We start from the raw sequence: 24,045 nt of genomic DNA, 5'->3' as shown, positions 1-24,045 counted from the left end.
GCCCTCTTAACAACAAACAAAAGACTGAACTCAGCGGTGGACTTATACATGAGCTATAAGCTTCTTATTTAATGTATTCTGTTCAATTCTTATTTATTTATTTAAACAATTAGATAACAGAGATCCATTAATGTTAGTACGTGACTTATAAGCTAATGTTAGTAATTAAAAATTAGTTAGTATTTAAAATATACTAATTATTACCAGTTTATGAGGCACCTTATTGATAACTTAGTTTAACATAATATTTTAATATTTTAAATGGAGAAATACAATGGTTAGTGCAAATATCTTATTAAACGCATGTTTTTTATACATGTTAATGGTAGAGACCACTTCAAAATATGCAACCAGAGAGGACAAAAAGGTATATTTTATCAATTAGTTTACCCATCTCAAAAAAACTCCTGTGTATATTTATATGGTATTTCAACTTCTGTAAGACAGAATTTCTCCTAAAATTATCAAGAACAGAATAAATAGGCACTTCAGCCACAAATTATACAGATTAACAACCTTACCTGTGGAACTTGTGTAGACTTGCCGCATCCCGTTTCTCCAATCAACACCAACGTTTGATACCTCTCCATCAAATACAATATATGATTTCTGTACTGGAACACTGGTAACTTTTGTCGTTGAGCCTCCAACGGTAAGTGATGGTAACGATTGTACACCACATTAGTTTTGGAATCGTTGTCTATGCTTAAAGCTGAGTCAATGTTTGGATTAACCAGTGTTTCTATCTCTCCGTTTTTGTTCCTCACTGGGTATAGATTGTCATCGCCTGGTGGATAAAAATGGATAAAATTGACTTAACAGTTTACACAATCCTTTAAATCATCAGATATACACTTCTATTTCAATAAGGTGACCAGCTTTTTAACATTGAAGAGTTTATTTCTCATCGAAACTACAATGATAAGCCAATGTGTACGAAAATGCAATACTTATTCTTGCAAAACGGGACTACATCCAGTATGACGATTTGCCGCCTTATATTTCAACCATAAATGACTATTTTAACTATGATATAGCTAACAACGAAGGCTCATTACTATATTGTTATTATGACTTGTGTTTACCACAATAGCAGAGTCCAAGTTTCTTAAATTATTATTACTTACTCGGCTTTTGAAATATCGGCTTACGTGAAATCATATTGCACTATACACAATTACACTTTAACATTTACATTAAACAAATTTTATAGCATACTTAATTTATTTTATTTGATTGTTTGTTATGTTTTTGATCTAGTTCGAATTTGAGGTTATGAACTACCAATTCATTTATTTGTAATTTGACAGACGTCAAAGGATAACGATAATATTTTGATTGGCCATTTTTGCGTTCCGCTTTACGACATCACACAGTGCACAAAAAAAGGCGGCAAATTAGCATGATTCGCCGCCTTTTTTTTTACTGCGAATTCAACATTTTTTTTTAAGAGAATGGTTTTTTAAAGTGCCTCCGGACTATGAAGAGTAATTTTGGAAGAGTAGCTTTCATAGATTATGCTTATGTAGATCAAAAGATGAAAAAAAAATTAATAGACCAAAATATTAACTTAGAAGGTAATAAAGTTTTATTTGCAATTTTTATATTCTACAGTATTTTATCCCTTTTTCTTGTTTTATAGCAAATAATGATTCCACCGAGCGAGGACAAGGTTATTTAAAATACTATGTGGATTGAATCTTTAGTTTAATAGTAATCTGTGTTATTATTAATACAGTCTACCCTCGTTACGTCTCTAAATTCATGCTTATTCTATCTTCTTTAACAAAATCAAATATTTATTTATTCAATTGGACTACTTCTAGAAGCACTTTTGAATATGTATACCTGTGATGTATACTATTCACTTATCCAAACTGTTATTGCCCGAGGTTATTGCTGTTATCCTAGTTGCGATTTGACCTTGATTTGCCTAGTAAGTAGTAATTCATAATATTATTTTTTGGCAAAGTATCGGGTGGTAGTGGGTACCTTAGAACGTTACATAACTAATGATCTAATCTAATCATCGGGACCATGGTGGGACCATAAACAAAGGAGACGAAGAAAGAAGAAGGCGAAGGGTTTATCTGTGGTTTATCTTTTAATGGCTCATTTTTCAATCCTTGGTTAATACTTATTCGTCGAATAACGTATTAATCACAGGTATTAAACTACCATTTCCAAAATTGCCCGTCTTTGATAGTTTACGGGTGACATTTTAATATTATCGTGTAATACTTTATTGGTTGGATAAGTTTTATCCATGGATTGAAAAATCGCCCTAAGACTAATGTTATTTAACTACATAATACTATTCACTTATTCAGTAAAATCGGCACCAGGAACTACTTTTGATATGTGAAAAACGAATATCCATCATAATGAAGGTAAAAATTTTTGTTTATTATTCTAATTATCATATTATCTCTGACAATTTTCGAATAAAGTTTAGACTCTAAGTTTAGTTTTTTATTTTTTATTCATTCAATACTAGCTTTCCACCCGCGGCTTCGCGCAGTCAAAGAAAAACCCGCATAGTTACCGTTCCCGTGGGATTTCCGGGACAAATCCTATCCTATGTCCCGGGGTAAAAAGTAGCCTATGTCCTTTCTCGGGTATCAAAATATCTCTATACCAAATTTCATGCAAATTGGTTCAGTAGTTAAGGCGTGATTGAGTAACAGACAGACAGACAGAGTTACTTTCGCATTTATAATATTAGTATGGATTTGTCACACTGAGCAAAAAATAAATAACCAAGGGGTACTTTATTTCTAAACTTGCCTGCAACAGCGCGTGCGGCTCAATAGGAAACGCCGAGAGAGGTCCCGAACGGAATGAAATGGCAAGATTCGGGGGTGCGCAGGTGCATGTTGCAGTTAAATGTACTTATAAGATGTTTGTGAAAATCATTTGAAATTATTTTTCTGAGAAAATATTAATTTTTAAACTGCTCAAATTAATCAGTATCATTGTGAGGTACATTCAAGGAAAATTAACATTGTAAACAAAATTACGGTGTGTAAGATTCTCGTGTCACAATGTTAGTTAGGTACTATACTCCTCCGAAATACCTATCCAATTCTCGTGAATTTTGTATGCCTGGGCCAACATCTATTTTTCACTTATTTTTCATACCGCTAAGTGATAAGACTAAGGTACAACGTTTGCTGAGAAAGCTAGTGCATAGCTGAAATGAAACACATTTAAATAATGAACCAAAATTTTTATTCACCGTATTCTTCATTCTACATTTTTTGCATTTTTTTTAATGTAATTAACCGAATAAAACTTGTCTATTCACATTGCTGCCGGGATAAACATTTCGATTCGCATATGGAGAATTATATCGATTATTTCTAATTGCTTGTTGCAAGTACTGTTGATTAGTGTATAAAGGAGTCATTCCAAGTGTTCTACTATTGACTGATCGATTCAAAACATCAGCTATGGGTGCATTTATAACATTAGCTTCAGGTTTAGTTGTATTGCTTCCATTATTCATTGCTGCCTCTATATTATCAACTGCTAATTTAGTTGCATTCAACATTCCCTCTGCACCTAATTTAGACGACAATTTCAATATATTTTGAACTTCATCTGTGATAACCGTATCAACTGAATCTTTGCCATCACCTAAAACTTTTGCTTTTACTAAAGCGCCGTTAGTTGCTACTAATTTAGTAATTTCGTGCTTTTCAAGATCTTTTAAGTCCTGTGACGATTCTGTCATGTTAGCCACAGCAAGTAATTCTTGGTATAATTGAGCTGGATTGTTTCTCAGGAATGGTCTCGTCTGTAACAAATTCTGGAGATTGTACATATATGTTTGGTACGGTAGGATGTATTTGACGTAATAAACAGGGTTATATTGTAATGCCTTTGGGCGTTGCAATGTAAACGTTAGTTCAATCATGCCATTTTTATTAGGTGCTATGTTTAATTTAGGGCCATTCGTCATACTGGTCAAGCGATACAAATCTTGTAATGCAACTGTGTTATTGAGGTTTTGTAACAAATTATTAACTCCTGGAGCCGTGTTGTATGAAATTCCTTGATTTATTTGCGGATTTAGTAGCATGTTTCTTTGGTTTGGTAAATAACCGAATTGATTGGTTACAGGGGGCTTCAAATGGAGCGGATTCTGATAGTTATTGTTATAGTTTTGTAATGTATATTTAGCTTGTGGATAGCTTAAATAAGCATAGAGTGGGTTCTGAGTATACATCGATCCTAATTGAGGATTATTCTGTTGTAAATGTAGGTAGGCATTTAGGGGATTGTTTCCGATTTGAAACGCATTTTGTGGCGGTTGCAGAACATTGTAACTAGGAACTTGATTTGGTACATTATTAATCACGTTTCTATTTATCACGTTGGATACTCCGTGCTGGTAGCCTTGCAGTGGAATACTATTGTCTCCAGTATGGCTGTTCATTATAGTTGAACCAGTACTAGGCATGTGATGTTTTAATATCAGATTTTCAGCTGATACGGAGGGTGTACCAGTGATATTTTGGGTCATTTGTATACTACCGATTTGTCCAGGCGGTGGCATAGAACCTGCTCCATACATTATATGAAGCGAAGCATTTGTTACCGGTGCTGGGTGAGCAGCATTAATATCGGCTGGAATGGAACCTTGGTTAACAGTATACCCTGAAGGTTTATCCAAGATTGTATAAATTTCTAGTACTGAATTTTTTGCACTCTGCGTTTGACCGTTTGGATTTAGATTTGTATTAGCAAGTACTTGTTCATTACTTGGATTATTATTACCGTTAACATTGATAGATGTAGAATTAGGTCTATAGTTTTGTAGTATTGTCATAATGTCTATATTTTGCGGATAAGTTCCCAATAAAGATAAAATGTATTTATTTAACTCTTCATTCGTTTGTGGATTCTGAACGTTTCCTCCGATTACATTATGTTGCGGTGGCCATGGTGGAATTGAAATTTGTGGTGGAGTAATGTCATTGTTAGATAATTTGCATTTGCCAGATTCTGCACAATACGCGTTCATTTGCATATACGCTGCATTTATTGCATTCAGAATAGCACTTAAAAGTGTTTGGCAATCTCCGTTTCTAAATTCGGGAACTTGATATTCTAAAGATACTTTACCCGTTAATATATTTCGTGGATTACTTTCATCCATTTGAGATACTCGTAATACTTCTTTCTTTGGTCGACTTTGAATATTACTATTTAAAATATCTGAATCTTCCACAATTGTATCATTCATTTGTCGTATAAATGTTCCAAGGGAATCTTTAAGTATATCGACATCCACTTTTTTATTATCAGCCGGAAGTAAGTGATCCCTGACAAAAACTAAAGTTCTTACAATTATATCTTTGGAAGGACATTTATGGTTTTCCTTTGGGTCTGCGTCCTTTCCTTCCTGCGCCTAGAAAGATTTTTAAGATAAATATATGTTACTGATTTTAAATGCATAAAACTTATGGTACATACCTGAATATCAGATCGATTAATTTCTGTTTCAATTGGATTCGGTGTACTTGTTTTTGTCTGTAAAAGTATTGTTAAAAAGACGTGTAAGATATTAAAGTGTGAGGTTTAAGAGATATTCTCTTGGACAATATTATTAATATTTATTTTTGCAGTGTCAAGGCGTAAGTACTGAGCATACAGATAGACATTTTTTTTTAATTGGTTCACCTAGATAATCTTTTACGTAATTTACTTAAAAGACTTGAATTCCTACTAAATTGACCAAGCTAATAATTTTATATTTAACAGTTATATTATTTAGAAAATAACTTCAGTTCGCAGTTTCTCTCGTTAAGTTCATATCAATGTTCAATTCTAGACCTTTGTTCTAGACTATAATCTATCTCTGTGTTACATTTCATACATTCTTGTTCAAGGGTCATTAATTCATCGATATCCATCCACTCTTCTTAATATATAGTAAAACTAGCTTTCCGCCCTCAGCTTCGCCCGCGTTTTCAAAGAAACACCCGCATAGTTCCCGTTCCCGTGGTATTTCCGGGATAAAACCTATGTGTTAATCCAAGTTACCCTCTATATGTGTGCTAAATTTTGTTGTAATCAGTTCAGTAGTATTTGCGTGAAAGGGTAAAAAACACACACATACACATCCTCACAAACTTTCGCATTTAAAATATTAGTAGGATAGTAGGAAGAAGGATATTAGTAGGATATGATATAATTACCTCTTCATTTAAATACGCTGGTGCGATGCCAATCAGAAACACAAACCACGCCAAGTTCATGGTGTTATCGAGAACTTCAGCCAAAAGCGAAGAGCAAATGAGCACATTGTTAAAATATTAGCGTGAAATCATCTCTCGATAATTGTTACAATGTGATTATTGTAATTGGAAATTGTGATTACATGATTATTTTTGAGCAAGTGCGTCATAAGATTTTGTCCACGTTTTAAGAATTGCACGTACTTAACCTATTTTGTGGTAATTGCAGGGTTCTGGATAGTATTATAGGGTTTAAACGTGCTCCCAATTGTGGAATATAACTTTAATTGCATACTTCAACGAACGAGTCTTATTACTTAGGTACAAATGAAACTTATTTCGAATCTAACTAGCGCACTTCAACTTTCAGAATTCTGTTTCTGCTACTAAGATTGGAAAAGAATATATCTATATATGTGTAAAAAATTATCCATCTTTGAGACTGACAAGCCAGGAGATTATTACAGATATACCATCATTGGTATATCTCTAATATTCATAGTAGGTACCTATATTAAATGCGATTTCTGAAATAGAAAATATATAAAGATTTGTATTTAATTTCAATATCATACTTACCTGATGCTCAGCTTTCTTGTATTATTTTCTGTTGTAAAGATGAATAAAATACATTTTGAAATAGAAAAAATTTAATGCAAAATATCTTAAGCGCAAGTATTACTGCAGGGACACTTTATACTTCTGTAATGCCGTTTTAATGCCCAGATCAATTTGGCTTTGCACTTTTGTTGAACAAATTTTCAAACTTTGAGCTGTTATTTTCAACATTCCTTGTTCAATCAATTCCTTTATTATCGTTCTTATTCGTATTTGCGACACGTTTCTCCTTCGAAGCGCGATTAGGGTCTCATACACATTCTTTATAAGTTTATCTGTTGCTGTTTTTATGGAAAGTCGGAAAGCGTCGCTTGTTATAATTTCCTCATCTATATTATCATTATTATTTGGCTCTATTTTGTCGAAAATTGTGTCAAGGAAACTATTATATTTGCCGCTCAAAAGGTCACGGACGATTTGAGTAATCAATTGCCTAGTCACTGGTTTGTACGTCATACTCAATATTTGGGCTATAATCAACTTCAATTTGTTTAGCTTCGTTTTATCTAAATGCTTATTTTGGAAATCTCCGTTAATTTGACTTAAAGTTTCTTCAATAATAAGACTAAGGTGCGATCTTCTATATTCATCTGAAGTATCCTCATCATCGTCCTCTTGTGAAAGGTTTAGATTATTTAAAATGTCATCGCTATCATCAATATTTGGTTTCTCATTATCAAAGTCTTCGTTGTGGTTTTGGAATATCACGTAAATTAAGAATGGTTTAGCTTTATTGTATTTGATATATTCATCAATAGGTTTATTAGATAAAATAGGTGGTAATTTATCTATGTGAGATATGTCATCTATTACGTAATTGATCAATTTTTTAAGTGTTATTACGTCTGTTTCATATAAACCATGTCTTGAATTATTTCTGTTTGTTGGTCGATGTTTCGTCGAAGGAGTTCTATGTATATTGTTATTCATTGATAGATGAAGCTTGGGTTTGCCTTCATTACTTTGAGTGTTCATAAAAATTCTATGTGCGTGTGTACCTAATGATATTGGTACTTCGGCACTAGCCAAATCTCCTATTTGTGGTTCAAGTGAATTTTCATAATTATGATGGTTCATTTCATCTGTCACTTCTTCTAAAATTTTGTGTTCAGCTACTTTTGTGTATTTTCCATAAGGTTTAATCGTAATAGGTATAATGTGACCCTGACGTTTTTCTACTCCTATACTCTTAACGTCGTTATCTTCTTGTTCAGTCAATGGTTTTCCTTTAATGTTAAAAGCAGAATCATTGAGTAGATCTATCCAGCGATCCAGTTCGTCCATATTATTCATTTTCACTGTTTCTAGCTTTTTTGGATCATCTCTCTGAATTGTTTGCAAAATTTCATTATATATGTATTTTGGCATCTCAATCGATCCTTCTATATCCGTTTCACTGTTTTCAATATCGACTTGCGTCTTGTGATTTAGAACTCTATTAATTATATCTTCAACATCAACGTCATTCTCAACTATTTGATGGCGATTTACATCAATATACTCTTTTTGCTGAAAAATAAAAACAATTGTTGGGTTCATCAAATTTGTGCATAGTACCTAACATATATGTTTTCAGTTTATTATTTTTAATATGAAAATAGATAAAATAAATTATTTATCAACTTACTTGTTCTTGATGACCTTTTGATTTGTTATTTCTTGCTACGATAGCCTTAATGTCGTGAAGAATATCATCATGTGCACTATTATTCGCATATTTATTTAAAGCTTTTAAAAGTTGGATAATATTTTCATTATTGCCTGTTTCAAAATTCCCTTTAACCATAGCATTTTGAAGAATTTTATAATAAATACCTGGCGTCACACCATACTTCGTGAATAACTCAAGGACATCCTTATAAATGGTATTTATGTTGTAAATGGATTCTGTTTCTTTTGGAACATTATTGATAATTACTTCTTTAGGACTATTCCGCTTATCATCGTCGTCATAATATAATATTAGTTTTCCTTTACGGAGTTTTTTACTGGCTCCATCCAAATGAGGCATATTGTATTCTTGCAGTATTTTGAGCAAGGCTTCTCCACTAAGGTCGGTTTCATGTTTTGCTGCATACTCATCATCATTTGGAACATTTTGTGACTCGCCACTGCCACTAATATGAATGCCTTTGTATGGTGCAACATATGCTATTTCATCGCTATTACCACTCGTTTCTGTACCATGTGTAACTTGTATATAAGGTGTTTTATGAGATTGAATGTGTGCTTCTGCGCTTAATCCATTTTCCTGTGTATTCTGTGAGTGTGATGCTTTATAAGGTATAAAATATGCTTTTTCGCTTGAACCATAATTGCCGTGTTCTTCAGTACTATATTGTAAACTTTTAACCCCGTCTTCAGTCGGTATTCTAATGAGGTCTAATAATTTGGATGTTTGTGTACGCGGTGCGGGGTGAGGGCGGGTAAAAATACGGGATATCACCCGTCTCGTTCTTTTTGTTTCTGCACTTGTTGACGCATTTTCAGCACTGGTGTTCTATAAAGAAATGTTTCGTGTTATAAGAATACGTTAATTTAACATAATTAATTCTAAGTGTAATGTATAATTGGACATGTGATTTGCCCTGGCCTATAAAATATGAATATACTTCAGTAACTATAGCGTATATTTTTGCAAGATAGAAACAAAAGGCTAAAACTATTTATACGATACTAAAATAAAACTTTTGTTACATCACAACTAAAAACTATATCCAATAGCTATAATTGTTTTAATGATTTAACTATTATTTTTATTTCATTACAATCGGTTCAGCCAGAGATATTATTTAAAAAATGCTGTATGAAATTTGCAGTGAAAATGATGTAGGTACAAATTACAATGCATCTGGCTCAAATCCTACTGACTTATACGTAATTTATTACATTTTAAAATCTGTTATAAAATTATGTACTTAAAAAAAATAATTCCTAACAATAGGTAATACTTTAAAGTTAAACGTTATTAAAATTAGATGGCGCTGTAACAAAACCTCGTTAACGTTAATTTTTTACTAAAATGGTAGGTAGTTAGATAGTATAAATTATTATTTGTGATTATTCGTAGTTTTTAAAAACTTACCTGAATTTCAGCAAAGCAAGCAGCCGCGTACACAACTAAGAAAAATATAAACACCTTCATCGTGACTGGCACAGATTATTTACATATTACAATTTATACAGCAATAAATTGACTGTGAAGAATTATAACAAGCTATCGATATGGTCTATAATCCTGAATTGTAATAGCGTGTAATTATATTATAATATGCTTTTATTTTGTTGTGCGCATTATTGTTATATTGTGTGATTACACATTATAGGGGTTTTGAATTGTGTGCATAATTTTTATATGATAAGTAATATGTTCTTGAGGTTAGTTAGGAGGTGAATTTGCATTGTACATTAGACAATGCAATAATTAGCTCAATATGGTTTTGTTTATTTATTTTTGCCTGTACGAATAATTCTGTAAATGAACATCACTACCAAATATTCCTGTAATTCTAAATTATGATAAACAAAGACTGATTTTAAAAAAATGTGTGCGTGCACTAGTGTACACAGTAGGTAGGTACACACGTAAGAAGTGAAACATCTTTATGACCTTATTTTTTAAAAAATAATTTACTATATTAATATGCAACTTCACGCGTGGTAGTTAGGGATAAGAAAAAGATTGCGCGTCGGAAAAACAAAAATGTTACACTATAGTGTAACATTTTTTTGTTACGCGTGACTAAATTGAATAAATGACTAAATTGTTTTTTAAACCCCGATAAAGAAGTTTCACTTCAAAAAAATGCTGTAATAAATGTATAAATTATACAAAAAAAAAATAAACTTTTAAGATACAACTCCTGCTTGCTCGGCGAATTAATAAAAAAGGCCAAGTGCGAGTCGGACTCGCACACCGAGGCGAGGGTTTCGAACTAACTTACCTATTATTTGTTGTGAATTATTTGGCATGGCTAAGAGTAACATGCTTACCATTGAGAGAGCACAAAGATCAGTTTTAAAAGTCATGACCTTTAGGCCAATTGATTATCCAACCAAAGATTTATATAAAAAAATGCCAAGTCCTGACAGTGCGACAATTGTTTTTGCTGCAACTTATTTTAAGAAAACACCAGGAACTTGAATTTGAATTAAACAGCACTGATAAACGTAGATCCTACATGGTATGTGAGGTTAAACGTTCTCAACACTATTTTCCTATGAAGTTTTATGCAATATTAGGAGATTATATTTACAATAAAGCAAATAAAATCTTAAACATATTATATTCTATGAATAACTATAAATGTAAAAAAAACAGTCACAGAATGGTTACAGAAGTTGTCTTATGAATCCACCGAAAACTTACTAAAGATAAAACTATAATTAATCTTGTTTCACATATAAATATTATAAAATACATATAATTTGTTTAGTATCTAATCAATTACATATTAATTTATTAAAATTATAACTCAATATTTGTTTATTTTATGTACCTATTTTTTGTATTTTTATTTATTCTCTTTTTTATTTGTAATTTATTTGATATATTTACTTTATTTAATATTTTGACACACATATACACACACCCACACACACCTACACACACACACACACACACACACACACACATTACTCATAAATTTTTTTTTTTTATATTTATTTAATAATCATATTTGTATAATATGCTTGCACATACTATTTATATACCTATCTAACTAGCTCACTTTTCAAGTTTTTTGTTTTATAAAAGTTCAAATGACTTAGGGAGAAGCTGGTGCCTGTATATACAGGCTAGTTCTTCGAACTAAGCCTAAAACGGGTGCCACTTATACTTTTTAATTGTGAACAAAACTATATTGAATATGTCCATGTTTATGTCTATGAAAGAATAAGAAATAAACGATATATATATATATAATTAATGGTCTAAGATCCGAACATATTAAGTCGACCTGCACCGGCGTGATAATAGAATGGGACCAATTTAAAAAATGGGTTGACTGGGAAAATCCTGGACAGGAGTCAGGACATTTTTAATGAATTAAAAAAAACATTTTTTATAATTAATTGCAGACTGCAGTACACTGTACATATCAAGATAATAAAAAAATTATAATAGACTTAAAGTATGAAACCTACAGAATGTGCAGTCATAGTTGTTTTTTAATATTTACCGGGACAAACGACTAGGTTGGCAGGTATAAACAGGTATGTCGGTACCAGTTACTTTCACTTGATAGGATGATAAAAAAAAATATGTCAGCGCTGTTTTATTACAAAATTGTTTTATTATCTCCAAACTGCAATTAATAAAAAATGAAAATAAAAGATTTTTTAATAATTAATTAAAAAATATCCTGTCCAGGATTTTCCCAGTCAACCCATTTTAAATACACTAAATTTATTATAAAATTGGCCTCATTCTATTATCACGCCGCGGCCGTTGCATTTTGACTTATATTCGGATCTTAGATCAGTATCTTTTGATTACTTAATTCTTTCCATAGAGGAAGGATGTATAACTGAGAATTCTTTCTCGGCTTCAAGGGACAAACGACTTAAATAATTGATATAAATTTGAGCTTGGTACCTCCACGTGTTCATGAGAAAAATGCGTCTTGACAAACAGGCGGACAACAAAGTGATTGTTCCGTTTTTTTCGTTAGTGGTCCGGAACCCAAATGGTGTCCATGAAGTTATTTACTTGTTTTATATATTCTTAGTGTCTCTTAGTGTTCTTAACTATACATTTTTTTAATGTTAACCTTTTGAACGCCAATGACATCTATAGATGTCATGCGCAATCGTGCCCTGTGCGCCAACGACACCTATACATGCCAAGAAACAGATCATAGATAAATACAAAATAAACATATTAAACCTTTACTTTTACGTGTTTTATTTATACAGTTTATGAACTGAATCCCCAGTTATTACATAATTGTACACAGTAAACAAAATTGCCAAGTAGTTATTCAAATATTTGATGACAAAAAATAACTTAATTAATGGCTAAAAAAGCATGTTCTCTCGCGCCAATGACATGTATACGTGCCTACTAGTGATGTAGTGTAATATTCAAGTAACTTCATTAAAATTTCAGCGAAATTACTCTAATTCGCTTAATTTCTGTAATAACTACAAAAAATATATATAAGCTTAGTCACTGAGAAAAAAGGTAAATACTACATTCTTTGGTATAATACCATATTGTCTATATTGTGGATATTGTTGATTTGAATATTTTCCTTTTCGCCAATCATGCGCATCCCTAGCACAGTATCGATATGCAATCCCTTCTGCGCCATTGACATGAATAGATGTCGGACTGGTGACGTCGTAAGCGCGTGCCGTTGAAAAATATTTTATCGAGTAGGTATCTACCAATATTATAATCAAATAAGTACAAGGCTATTAATGAGCATAATAACTATATAGATAGGTAGGTAAATACAAGGCTGTTAATGAACATAATGATTATATACAATTGTTGATTTTTTATTATTTTTTATTTTATCGTCACAAACACAATGTATGCGTTCTAGAATAATATTTATTGTCCATGTAATGATAAAAATTCGCTTAGGTCCAAAATGTATAAATATCTCTAAAAATCTGTAGGTAGGTACTTACCTATTTAGCAGTTTTCAAAATTTATTACCTAATAAGTCTAATCAGTGCCTTTATTAGAATATTCTTATGATACAAATTGTCGCTATGTCATATCAAAATATGGTAATTGACCTAAATAGGTACCTACATATAATTAGTATTTGTAATAACTCAAGTATTAAACTAAATGATTGGAAAATAAATATGTAGTTTTAATGCAATTCCCTTTATTTAAAGGTAATAGTTGTTTTGATATTTACAAATAAACACTCCACAATAATACCTATAGTTCATATAAACTTAATAAATAAACTCGATAAGTTATAATAATATACAGCTACACATCCCTAATCAGAAGCGAGAGATTATAAAAAAAAGGATGGTTGCCCGCGCCATTGGCATGTATACATGCCAATGGGGCGTAACTGATAGAGAATAGTGCTGTAACTTGCTGCAATTGTATATGTATTTTTGTATCTCAAAAGGTTGATTTTTTTTGTTGATAGTTGCTATAAATGTGGTCTTAAGTTTTTACAGTAGGAGATGAGGTTAAATAAATATTATTTTTGTGTTATAAGCTGTTTATTCAAATATTCAGACGTGAATTATTATGTTTATCGATAACATTTTGGACTCCCTACTATTTTCAAGGTTATCTCATTGAATTTGTGGCTTGGCGTGGAGGGCACGGCGATGCGTTTTTGCTCTGGCGGTTAAAAGGTTAATAGTTCAGTAACGATTCGTAACTTTTTTTAAATATCTAAAATATAGACAATTCGATCTTTTTCATAGCTTAGATTAGAAATTAACCTAATGGATTGTCCATTTCATAAAATAATTTTTATGAAAATGATAAAAGGAGTTATTTAAATAAAACAAAAATGTATAACAATAAAATGTATATTTGACAATACATTTACAAAACATGATTACAAGTGAAAACTAATAACTATTAACAAAACAAAATTAGAAAAAAAAAAACATTAAAAAAACCTCTTAAATTGTCCTTATTCATAAAATACAATTCACAAATTACACAAATTAGGACAACATAATAAAACAATTCTTATAAAAAAATTTATTTTTCACTTACAATTAATATATTCTTTCGTTATATTATCCACCATTCATAATGATATTTGTTATAACAGTAATTATTGCTAATAACTCAAATAAATATTTCTCCACAAATTTCTACTAAGATTATTGCTTCTTCTATAATTATAAAAGTTTTACCATAAACAGTATAGTTATAAATAAATTCGACATTACAAATGAATATTTTTAAGCCACATCAATAGCAATTTCACCGTTGCCTAGTTACACATGGACATACAAACAAAATTACTGAGCCACACACTTATTGTTGAATATTTCAATCCAGTAACCGTCGGGATCTTGAATAAAAGCCAGACCCTTCATTTTACCATCTTGCGGCTTTTTAATAAACTTCACGCCTTGTTCTTCGAATCTGTAAAATAAAAGATAATATTAGAATAAATATTACATTTTTAAAATAATTTTCGATGGTTTTCGATCAAACCATTTTTGGTTGAAATTTTAATTAATGTTTGCAAAAACAAAAAAGACAAAGACTGACTTAAAAAAATGGCTTATCGGTTGAGAAGAAAATTAGGTATTATGATACCCGCATAGTTCATGTTCCTGTGGGATTTTCTGAATAAAACTAAATTTCATGAAAATTGGTTCAGCAGTTTTTGCATGAATAAATAGCAAATAAACGTACAAACTTGCATTTATAATATTAGCAGGATTTATTAAATTTAAATAAGTTACCTCGCACAAGCCGCATCTACATCAGGCACAAGGATACCAATATGGCCGAAGCCCCGCGGATCAGAGTTTCCGTTGTGATAGGTTGAATCGTCACTCTCGCTGCCCCAGTTACTGAAAATTATAAAAAAAATAATTAATTAAAATATAGATTAATATTTTAGGTTATATCCATCCATCCATATTCCATATTATAAATGCGAAAGTAACTCTGTCTGTTTGTCTGTTACTCAATCACGCCTAAACTACTGAACCAATTTTCATGAAATTTGGTATTGAGATATTTTGATACCCGAGAAAGAACATAGACTACTTTTTACCCCGCGACATAAGATAGGTTTTATCCCGGAAATCGGAAGGGATCGGGAATTATGCGGGTTTTTCGTTGACTGCGCGGGCGAAGCCGCGGGTGGAAAGCTAGTGCTATATTTTTTTCAATTTTTATCATCCATCAATTTGAAAAGTCAAACAGCTAGTTTATAAAATATTAATAAGTTATTTTTAAAACTTGAAATAGTGTAAATTAACTTATACATTTGATAACATTGTTATAATCACTCCAGTCATTGACTTAACGACCTTCTTATCTCAAACAATACCATGACAATGCCAATTATATTCAATAGTATATAATTTTAGTTATTTGCTATAAGTATTGTTAAGTACTTTTAAATCAATAATTATTATATTATGTGATAGAAAAACAAAAAAGAAATCATTCAATAATAAACTAACACCGAAAGAATTTTTCAAATCGAACCAGTAGTTCCTGAGATTAGTGCATTCAAACATACATAATACTAGCGGTTCGCCCCGGCTTTGCCCGTGGTACCTACATGTTTACGTTTTTTTTCATAAAAACTATCCTATCTCTCAAGTTGGATCGAACTGCACATGGTGTGCGAATTTTAGTGGAGTCCATTGAGGACAAACATTGTGACACGAGATTTATATATAGTAATAAAGAAGATATAGCATTTTATGTACTTGCTTTAAAGAACCTAGCAAATTAAACATACTTCAACCCATAAATAAGTGTTTTATTGATTATAACCATCCTTACCTTTACTAATTATAAATATAGAATATATTTATCTGTTTCTTCCTTGTTCTTGTGATAAATAGGTATCAATTTACAGCAATGAAATATCTCCCATGGGAATTTCCTTTCACTACAAGAACTACAAAATCATGTACTTACTACGTCAATTCCAAAGTAGCCTTCCTTGACATAGCCCACGCAGTTCTTTCCTTATCATCGGCTGGTATTTCGCTGGGATTCTCATAACCCATGAAGAAGAGGGAAAATTTCATCTCGGGGAAGTGCAGTTGCTTGAGTAATGTCATACCGAGCACTCCAGTGTAGAACGGAATTGACTGACGTGGATCTTTGATGCGGTACATTGTTTGTTGGAATAGGAAGTCCTGGAATGTGGAGTAGTGGTAATGTTAATTATTATAATAATTTGTGAAATGAATTTATGAGTGAGAATGGCATTTATATGGCTTTGACTGAATATAATGATAATTTGTAAGTATTGATTTATTTATTATAAATTGATTTTGTTTATTAGGATTTGAGTGAAAATAGTATTTATATGATTTTGACTTAATTATGAATGAATGATTGAAAAATTCTTTGTTGTACACCTTAAAGGACGATTTAAAACACATAATAACTTATTTAACAATGTACAGAGGGCGGTCTTATCGCTGACAGCGATCTCTGCCAGGCAACCCAAACATCTAAGACAAATGCTGAGTATTGTGGACAGTGGTGCATAATAACGATAATAATGATAATGTGTATTATGGTATTGGTTTTAGTAACAGCTTCTAAATTTCTTATTCCTACTCACGTTTTAAACAAGCAATTTTATAGTACTTACCTATGTTTGAAATAACTCATTCAAAAGCAGCTGGATCAATTTGTATAATCTATTTGAAATATATGTTACATTTAAACCAGTTTTAAATTCTAATGTGGCGTAATGAGCGTTTCATGGAGTATTAGAATAATAGTTTTCTATCGAGTGACTAATTCAATAAGTTATTTATAAAGTGTGTAAAGTGTATGCAAGTACAAACCTTGGTAGAGGGACTTGGTGTTTTGCATAGTGCTTCAATCTCTTGCGGGGATATGCCTTGGCTCGCCATCGTTCTAGAAAAATAAAGACTTATTAATATTAGCAACTTTACGGAAGTTTCATTCTAAGTTGTGGCTACTTATAATCTTACAAATTTAATAAAAAATGTGCTATAATTGCAATGTAAATAGAGTAATTTGAAATTTACCTGTTTATTTCTATAAATCTACTGTTCCGATTTCTATCAATCAAGTGAAAACGATTGAATTTCTTTGCGGTTGAATAACCGGCCCGACGGAATGATAACAATAATGACATTTTAATTTTTTTTTTGTTGGACACTGAACATTCAAACACTGACTTGATGACATATGCCATTATGACAGATGCATTTATTTATAGTAGTACTTCAAGAAAGCAACAGATGTCGCTGTATTAAAAAAGATGTTGATATTTATTTTGGTAAATTAATGTAGATATTATATTAGCGATATTATTTAATAATTTTTGTTTAATCAATAAATTAGGGACCAAACAATTCATATAATATATATTCACTAGCTTTCTGCATGTTCAATTTTTCTTTGTTGGACACTGAACCCTAACTTGATTACAATATATTATTATGCATTTATTCATAGTAGTACTTCAAGAAAGCAACAGATGTCGCTGTATTCAAAAAGAGGTTGATATTTATTTTGCTAAAAATATGAAGATAGCGATTGTTTTCGATAAATAAGAGACCAAACAATTAATATCTATATACACTAGTTTTCTGCCTGTTGCTTCGACCGCTTAATAACTGAAATATTTCTCGCTCCCGCAAGACATCCAGGATACAAAACATAGACCGTATTAACTTTTTCGGAACTCTAATATATATAGATCTGTAATAAATTTCATCCAAATCAGTTCAATGGTTTATCTTATTGGTTTGCAGTCGACTATTACACAATATCTTGCCTGGCAGAGATTGCTGTGCAGCAATAAGGCCGTCTATTAATGTTATTATTGCGCAAAATTTGTGTACCTTAATAGATTGTACTAGATTTCTTATATTGTTTTGTACAATAAAGTTATTATAGATAAATATTAGTAGTGAAGCTGAAGACCGAGCTCTATGGCGTGCCTTAGAAGAGGCCTATGTCCAACAGTGGTCGGAAAAAGGGTGAAGAGAGAGAGAGTAGTGAAGGTGGTTGGTTGTAGCTTATTTTTGCTTTATTGGCAGACAGAGAGATACTAACGCATTTGATTGTATTTGTTTCAATTATGCTAATGCATGCAAATAGTATGTAAAAGGAAAATTAAATTCAAAAATAATTATAACACAGCATTTTATTTTAAAATATGGTATATTTTAAAATCTAAAATAAATAGTTACATAATACAACTCTTAATTATTATTTTTACCTAAGATAACACCTATCATATATGTCTCTCATTTCTTCCATCCAAATGATATCTTTTTCAATACTGGTTACATTACAGTCATATCCTGAAATCATTCTTGTATCTTTTAAATCATCTACAAAAATATCACCGAGCACACTTATGTAATCACCTTTTTTTAAATTTAAATTTGAATTTCTCTTTTCAATCCTTTCTAGCATGAAGGACATTGTTTTTACATCTTTATCAGGGAAGCGCGATACTTTTGCAAAGCTTTGAACAATATCTTTCATACATTCTGCGTTTACATGTTTATTGGCCTTTGTGAAGTTATAGTACACTTGCACTGTTCCTGAAAATAAAATATACGTTAGTAACTTAAGTTGGTTGCAAGAAAAAAAGGAAGTTAAAAGTTTATTATGTATATTCTAGCTGTGCACCATGGTTTCACCTGCATTGCACAATTCCTGTTGGTCTTAACGTGATCATATATAGCTTTCCTCGATAAATGGGCTATCTAACACCTAAAGAATTTTTCAAATCGGACCAGTAGTTCCCGAGATTAGCGCGTTCAAACAAACAAACAAACTATTCAGCTTTATATTATTTTTAAAATCGGACCGGTAGGTAGTTCCTGAGATTAGAACGTTCAAACAAACAAACAAACTCTGCAACATTATAATATTAGTATAGATTTTTTATGAGAGAGCAATTCGTGAGAAAATTAACACCTTTTTACCAATTAACTATACTGTATGTATTATTTTTCTATCTTAGATCAACTCGAAAGCAACTAAAAGACAATTCGAATCCATTGGCCTAGTAACTTAGAAGTTAGGTTTAGTACCTATTTAAATTATGAGTAAAAAATACCTTACAAGATGTGTTACAAAAAAGTCTGAAAAATAGGAGTTGGAACACGTAACTATGAAGTAATCAATAAGAAGTAGTGCGTTCTTGAATATAAAAATATGTTTCTAGATTTTCAGAACTAATAATAAAAAAAAAATAATGGAAGATAAACCTGTTGGATCATTCAATTCAAAGTTAGTGAAGCGTTCCGAAGTATTATACACGGCTGTTACAACACCGTGTAATAAAACATTTTTAAACTTAATCCCAAACATTTCATAAACATATTTGTTGTTCTCCGATTGCTTGGCGCGAAAAATGTCTTGAATGTATATTTTAAAAGGAGCTTTTCTCCATCGCTCCATGTTCAAGCAACTTTTCAAGTTTATACATTAATTTCTTGATTTCTAAAGTACTAGTTTTACTTTTAAAACTTTTGATGCAGTTTGTGCAGTTTCGAAAGTTACAATTTTGCGTTTGAGTTTTGCCGCAAATTGACAAATTGACGTTGACAGCTGACTTTTTCTCATAAACGTTTCAATGTACGCTTTATGTTACATTGATGTTAAAGGAATGATAAAATAAACGATGTAATTATTAAACTGGTTTTTATTTATTTATTCCTTCTTATTCCCTTTCATTTTATAATATTAGTAAGTTAGTAGCAATATATGGATGTATGTTTGTAACACTCTCAAACCGAAAACCAATGAACAGATTTTGATGATACTTGGCAGTGATGTAGCTTAACTAGGTACCAGAATATTACAAAAAGTATAGAAATATGCACTTAAAATTCCTTTTCCTGTTAGATAATGAAGTCAGTATCATTTATATAATTATTGTATCGAAAATAAAAACATTGCGTTAAATCTGAAGCGCGTCACACACGGTGAAGATACTTTAATATTTTATGTTAAGATATAAGAGCCAGCGCGCACGAGCAACTTTATCTCCGCAACTATTTTGTCTCTCCCATCAATTTGTATGGGTAGTTGCGTCGCTACGTGCGCGCACTTTCATACTAGCCCATGGGTGGGAGAGACAAAATAGTTGCGGAGACAAAGTTGCTCGTGCGCGGTACCTCTTAAAGTATCTTCACCCGAAACACTGACACAAAATTTCGGGTTATTTGTAACAGGATGGCGGTTCTACAGGGGTACAGTACGCAATGACAAAAAGAAAAATGATGGTCAGAACGCTGATACCGGATACCTTAAGATACTGTAATATTTTATATTAGATAATCTTAACATAGGTAAAATATTATAGTATCTTCACCGTGTGTGACGCGCTTAAGCGTTAAATAATAGTTTGTTAGATTATGTAATAAATTTACTAGGTACTTAGTAGTTTAGTACATTAAAAAAATAGTCTTTTAAAAGTACATTTATCGTGGCTACCCGCCAAACTCAATCTGAAAAATGAATTAAAAACCCAGACGTATTCCCAAGTTAACGTTCAACACTTCAACTTCGAAATTTCCCGCGCTAAATAATCAAACAACTCGCAAGTTGTTGAAACTTCTGACTTCATTGAAATTCGATAGTTCAAATTCCGAACTCGTATAATAGCTGAAAACAAAAGACGTGTGAAGAGGCCACTCTGAATACGCGGGAATTATGGTAATTGTGTTTATGTTCTGTGCTTGGTTCTGTGCCACGTGGAATTTGGAAGGAAAACAGCAATGTGAACTTCGCTTTACATTTCATGTTTTTTTTTTTCAGGGCAAGAACATTACGTCATATTGATAATATTATGATCACAGTTAATAAAATAATGCTAAACTTTGAACCTGTGCTCTGAACGATCGAGTAAGTATATAAAGTTATAATTAATATTATTATCTGTGATTATTTGATAAGATTAAAATAGGATGTAAGCTTGAGTGTGTTTTATTCTTGGTTTTATTTATATGATGCAGGTACAGCATTCAATTTTTATTTTTTATGAATAATTATTTTCATTATAGATAGAAAATTATTGGCGATTTGAATTCTTGAATTCACTAACCGCCCGGCGCGGGCGCTACCAAAACATTACTAACCGAATAAAAGTTGCCTACTTCAGTAAATAGGTCTTTAATATACAAACACGCAGCAGATACTTAAAAATATGTTCACATGCACTTTATGGTAAAAATATTCAAGACTTATGCTATTATTTCTAAAACAAATACACTTTTCCGCCATAACGGGCGGGTTGGCCATTTGCAGTGCTTACAAAATGGCCGCCCCCATAACCGTATCTCCTTGCTACACAGTCATTAAAGGAATTAGCTGAGGGTTTTTGTTTTATTTCCATTAGCTATGGTATTCAGATTTGCCCGGGATCATAAAAAACGTTGTTGTCTTTTTTAATGAAGTGTCTGAGGAAGAAATATTTTTTGTTTATTCTGTCGCTTTGTGCGCGCTGGAGTAACGGTGTTATATTACAATTGTTTACGTATTTTAAACAATACACAAACGAGCTAAAGAAATATTATCTCGAATGAACCTCTTAGTCGAAATTTGTTCATGTACCTACTTACTTACCTACTTAAAAGTTATAGCAATAAGGAATACCTACACGCGTATTACATAGATAATTACCAAAAATAAATATGTAGGCAACACATAAAACCTGAATTTATAATTAACATTAAAGGCAGAAATAATTAATCTTTCCATTTTGAAACATTGTACAAAATCGGTTCGGCAGTTCTTGAAACAACCTCGGAATAAAAACGACGTCTTGTTTATTAATCTATTTTTAGTTTTTTACTGCCTATTCATTAACTAAGCATAACAATAAATACCTATCTAAATAATTAATATTATACTTTCTATTTATTTCATGTTACGCTTGTAGTGTTGTTCTACATAAAAATTTATAACCAAAAATTGAGTGCAAAAAATGTATAAATTTCATAATATTTTCGTCACAAAATGTTCCCGAGTCGCACTTGGCAACCGGCCAGCGGACTCAGCTAGCACGTGACTTCCACATCACTAGTGTTGTGTTGATTAATCGACATTTTCAGTTTATCGATACTTCTTCAGTTATTTTTATCGAGATAGCCATAAACATATTTTCACCTTTCACTTTCGCCCTTCATTATAATATAGAATTATAGGGTTTTTGCTAAAGATGCAATGAAGATTTAGACTTATGTAGATTTAATAAAAAAATCATTACACTACTTTTAACAGTTATTGCACGCCTCATAAGCGAAGCGTTGAGGTGGGTACTACTGTCACTTCGCGCAAAACATCTGATTTTTCAAACTTAAAATGTCTTTATGTATTATACATTGCACTTGTAAGATAATACATACACACACATATTAAGAAAAAACACTATTTTTAACATTCATGATATTTTTTATGTCATTTTTGTTATTTAAACTAGTTAAAAAACAGTTTAAAAAAGTTCTGTCTTGGACGTCCGTGTGTCTGTATGTGCGGAGGATTATCTTGTTAACACGATAGCGACCGAAATACTTTACTAATCGAGTCTTTTTTTTTTTCTTACGCTTGAGTATGCTCAGGACTATTCCTGAGCATACTGAAATGAAAAATGAAAGGGTTCTATTTACCCTTTCATTTTTCAGGGTCTGATTCGATGTGGTTTAATTGTTATTAAATAAACAAAAATAATAATTAATAAATAATTATTAAAAAAAATTATTTTATAAAATTGAACATGTAGAAAATAAAAAAACTTTCATGTGCAATTTTGAAAAAAAAAAATTTTTTAGTGATTTTTTGTTTAAAAAAAAATTCAAAAATTATTAGATGTTGGCTAACTTTAGAATCATATAATTAGGATATATTTATTAATCCTTCATGTTTGTTTACATATGTCTTGCAGTATTCACGGGTATATTCATTTCACCTCAACCGTATATTCAAACCCCTCCCGATTTCCAGTTCTGCCAACAGATATATTTCCCCTTAATTATGAATTTCCCCTTAATTATGACAATACCGATAACATACATACCGACACGGATCTATGAAAAAGGACACTGGGGGCGCTGGCATGCAAAGGTGGATATATTTACTATTCAGATCCTATAGTTTATGTAAATGAAAGACACCGCACTCTCGTGTGTAAAAGCGGAAGCCGCGTCGTAAATTTTTTTAAACTGTAGTATCCTATCTACTTCTGAGATAACTATATGTGATCATATTTTTTTTATAGTCTGTGTCCGTCCGCTTTTTACATGAAAAAAAGCCAAGATCTAAAAATCGGGGGTACTATAGTTTGAGCTAATATTAATTAAAAATAGAGTTTATTAAAAAAATATTATAAAAATTGGTCAGTAACGATGGATATATACTTTATTTAAGTGTATATTTTGACATAAATTGATATTTGATTGAAAAAAAATTTTTGGGAAAAAAATAAATTTTACAACCTCAAAATACCGTTCTATTACGGTATAGAGACTCGAAGAG

The 24,045-nt window shown here is 31.4% G+C and overlaps 5 protein-coding genes across 6 annotated transcripts in view; all 5 read right to left on the bottom strand.

Moving 5' to 3' along the window:
- LOC123703715 (probable ATP-dependent RNA helicase DHX35) overlaps positions 1–1,288 on the bottom strand; it is a 52,293-nt gene extending 51,005 nt beyond the window's left edge. The window contains exons 1-2 of the mRNA XM_045651807.1: positions 1,128–1,288; positions 522–787 (exon numbers count right to left, since the gene is read on the bottom strand). Of these exons, the coding sequence (XP_045507763.1) occupies positions 522–787; positions 1,128–1,161 (300 nt within the window). The 5' untranslated portion in view covers positions 1,162–1,288. The remainder of the gene's footprint in view (positions 1–521; positions 788–1,127) is intronic.
- A 1,926-nt stretch (positions 1,289–3,214) lies between these two features.
- Positions 3,215–6,330, bottom strand: LOC123703874. The gene is made up of 3 exons (XM_045652057.1): positions 6,207–6,330; positions 5,482–5,538; positions 3,215–5,416 (listed from the first exon to the last, which is right to left on the bottom strand). Exons 1-3 carry the CDS (start codon positions 6,264–6,266, stop codon positions 3,281–3,283), a joined length of 2,253 nt encoding a protein of 750 aa, XP_045508013.1. The 5' UTR covers positions 6,267–6,330; the 3' UTR covers positions 3,215–3,280.
- Positions 6,331–6,877: 547 nt separating this feature from the next.
- LOC123703845 lies at positions 6,878–10,076 on the bottom strand. The gene is made up of 3 exons (XM_045652006.1): positions 9,949–10,076; positions 8,491–9,363; positions 6,878–8,372 (listed from the first exon to the last, which is right to left on the bottom strand). The coding sequence occupies exons 1-3, from the start codon at positions 10,006–10,008 to the stop codon at positions 6,924–6,926; spliced, it is 2,382 nt and encodes a 793-aa protein (XP_045507962.1). The 5' UTR covers positions 10,009–10,076; the 3' UTR covers positions 6,878–6,923.
- Positions 10,077–14,365: 4,289 nt separating this feature from the next.
- Positions 14,366–17,710, bottom strand: LOC123703752 (lactoylglutathione lyase). Its single transcript, XM_045651867.1, has 5 exons — positions 17,571–17,710; positions 17,364–17,436; positions 16,477–16,700; positions 15,279–15,389; positions 14,366–14,952 (listed from the first exon to the last, which is right to left on the bottom strand). The coding sequence occupies exons 1-5, from the start codon at positions 17,678–17,680 to the stop codon at positions 14,826–14,828; spliced, it is 645 nt and encodes a 214-aa protein (XP_045507823.1). The 5' UTR covers positions 17,681–17,710; the 3' UTR covers positions 14,366–14,825.
- A 985-nt stretch (positions 17,711–18,695) lies between these two features.
- On the bottom strand, positions 18,696–20,045 carry LOC123703801. 2 transcript variants are annotated; one of them, XM_045651960.1, is made up of 3 exons: positions 19,776–20,045; positions 18,924–19,103; positions 18,696–18,857 (listed from the first exon to the last, which is right to left on the bottom strand). In XM_045651960.1, the coding sequence occupies exons 1-3, from the start codon at positions 19,966–19,968 to the stop codon at positions 18,769–18,771; spliced, it is 462 nt and encodes a 153-aa protein (XP_045507916.1). In that variant the 5' UTR covers positions 19,969–20,045; the 3' UTR covers positions 18,696–18,768. The 2 variants fall into 2 exon arrangements, with proteins under 2 accessions (XP_045507916.1, XP_045507915.1); XM_045651959.1 differs by having other exon boundaries at positions 18,696–19,103.
- Between the last annotated feature and the right edge of the window lie 4,000 nt (positions 20,046–24,045).

Source organism: Colias croceus, chromosome 27 (genome assembly GCF_905220415.1).
Source record: "Colias croceus chromosome 27, ilColCroc2.1".
Classification (NCBI taxonomy): Eukaryota; Metazoa; Arthropoda; class Insecta; order Lepidoptera; family Pieridae; genus Colias; species Colias croceus.
This window is presented reverse-complemented; position numbering and strand designations above follow the sequence as displayed.

Bases quoted from the DNA above. Each gene is read 5' to 3' on its own strand.
- LOC123703874 (XM_045652057.1), bottom strand. From the start codon at position 6,266: ATGAACTTGGCGTGGTTTGTGTTTCTGATTGGCATCGCACCAGCGTAT. The intron at 5,539-6,206 runs GTAATTATATCA...ATACTTTTACAG, and splicing joins CAGCGTATTTAAATGAAGAG to ACAAAAACAAGTACACCGAA. The intron at 5,417-5,481 runs GTATGTACCATA...AAATCTTTCTAG, and splicing joins TTAATCGATCTGATATTCAG to GCGCAGGAAGGAAAGGACGC.
- LOC123703845 (XM_045652006.1), bottom strand. From the start codon at position 10,008: ATGAAGGTGTTTATATTTTTCTTAGTTGTGTACGCGGCTGCTTGCTTT. The intron at 9,364-9,948 runs GTAAGTTTTTAA...ATTTCTTTATAG, and splicing joins CTTGCTTTGCTGAAATTCAG to AACACCAGTGCTGAAAATGC. The intron at 8,373-8,490 runs GTAAGTTGATAA...TTTATTTTTCAG, and splicing joins CAAAAGGTCATCAAGAACAA to CAAAAAGAGTATATTGATGT.
- LOC123703752 (XM_045651867.1), bottom strand. From the start codon at position 17,680: ATGTCATTATTGTTATCATTCCGTCGGGCCGGTTATTCAACCGCAAAG. The intron at 17,437-17,570 runs GTAAATTTCAAA...TTATTTTTCTAG, and splicing joins AGATTTATAGAAATAAACAG to AACGATGGCGAGCCAAGGCA. The intron at 14,953-15,278 runs GTAACTTATTTA...TTTATTTTACAG, and splicing joins GTAGATGCGGCTTGTGCGAG to ATTCGAAGAACAAGGCGTGA.
- LOC123703801 (XM_045651959.1), bottom strand. From the start codon at position 19,968: ATGGAGCGATGGAGAAAAGCTCCTTTTAAAATATACATTCAAGACATT. The intron at 19,104-19,775 runs GTTTATCTTCCA...TTTTATTTTCAG, and splicing joins TGAATTGAATGATCCAACAG to GAACAGTGCAAGTGTACTAT.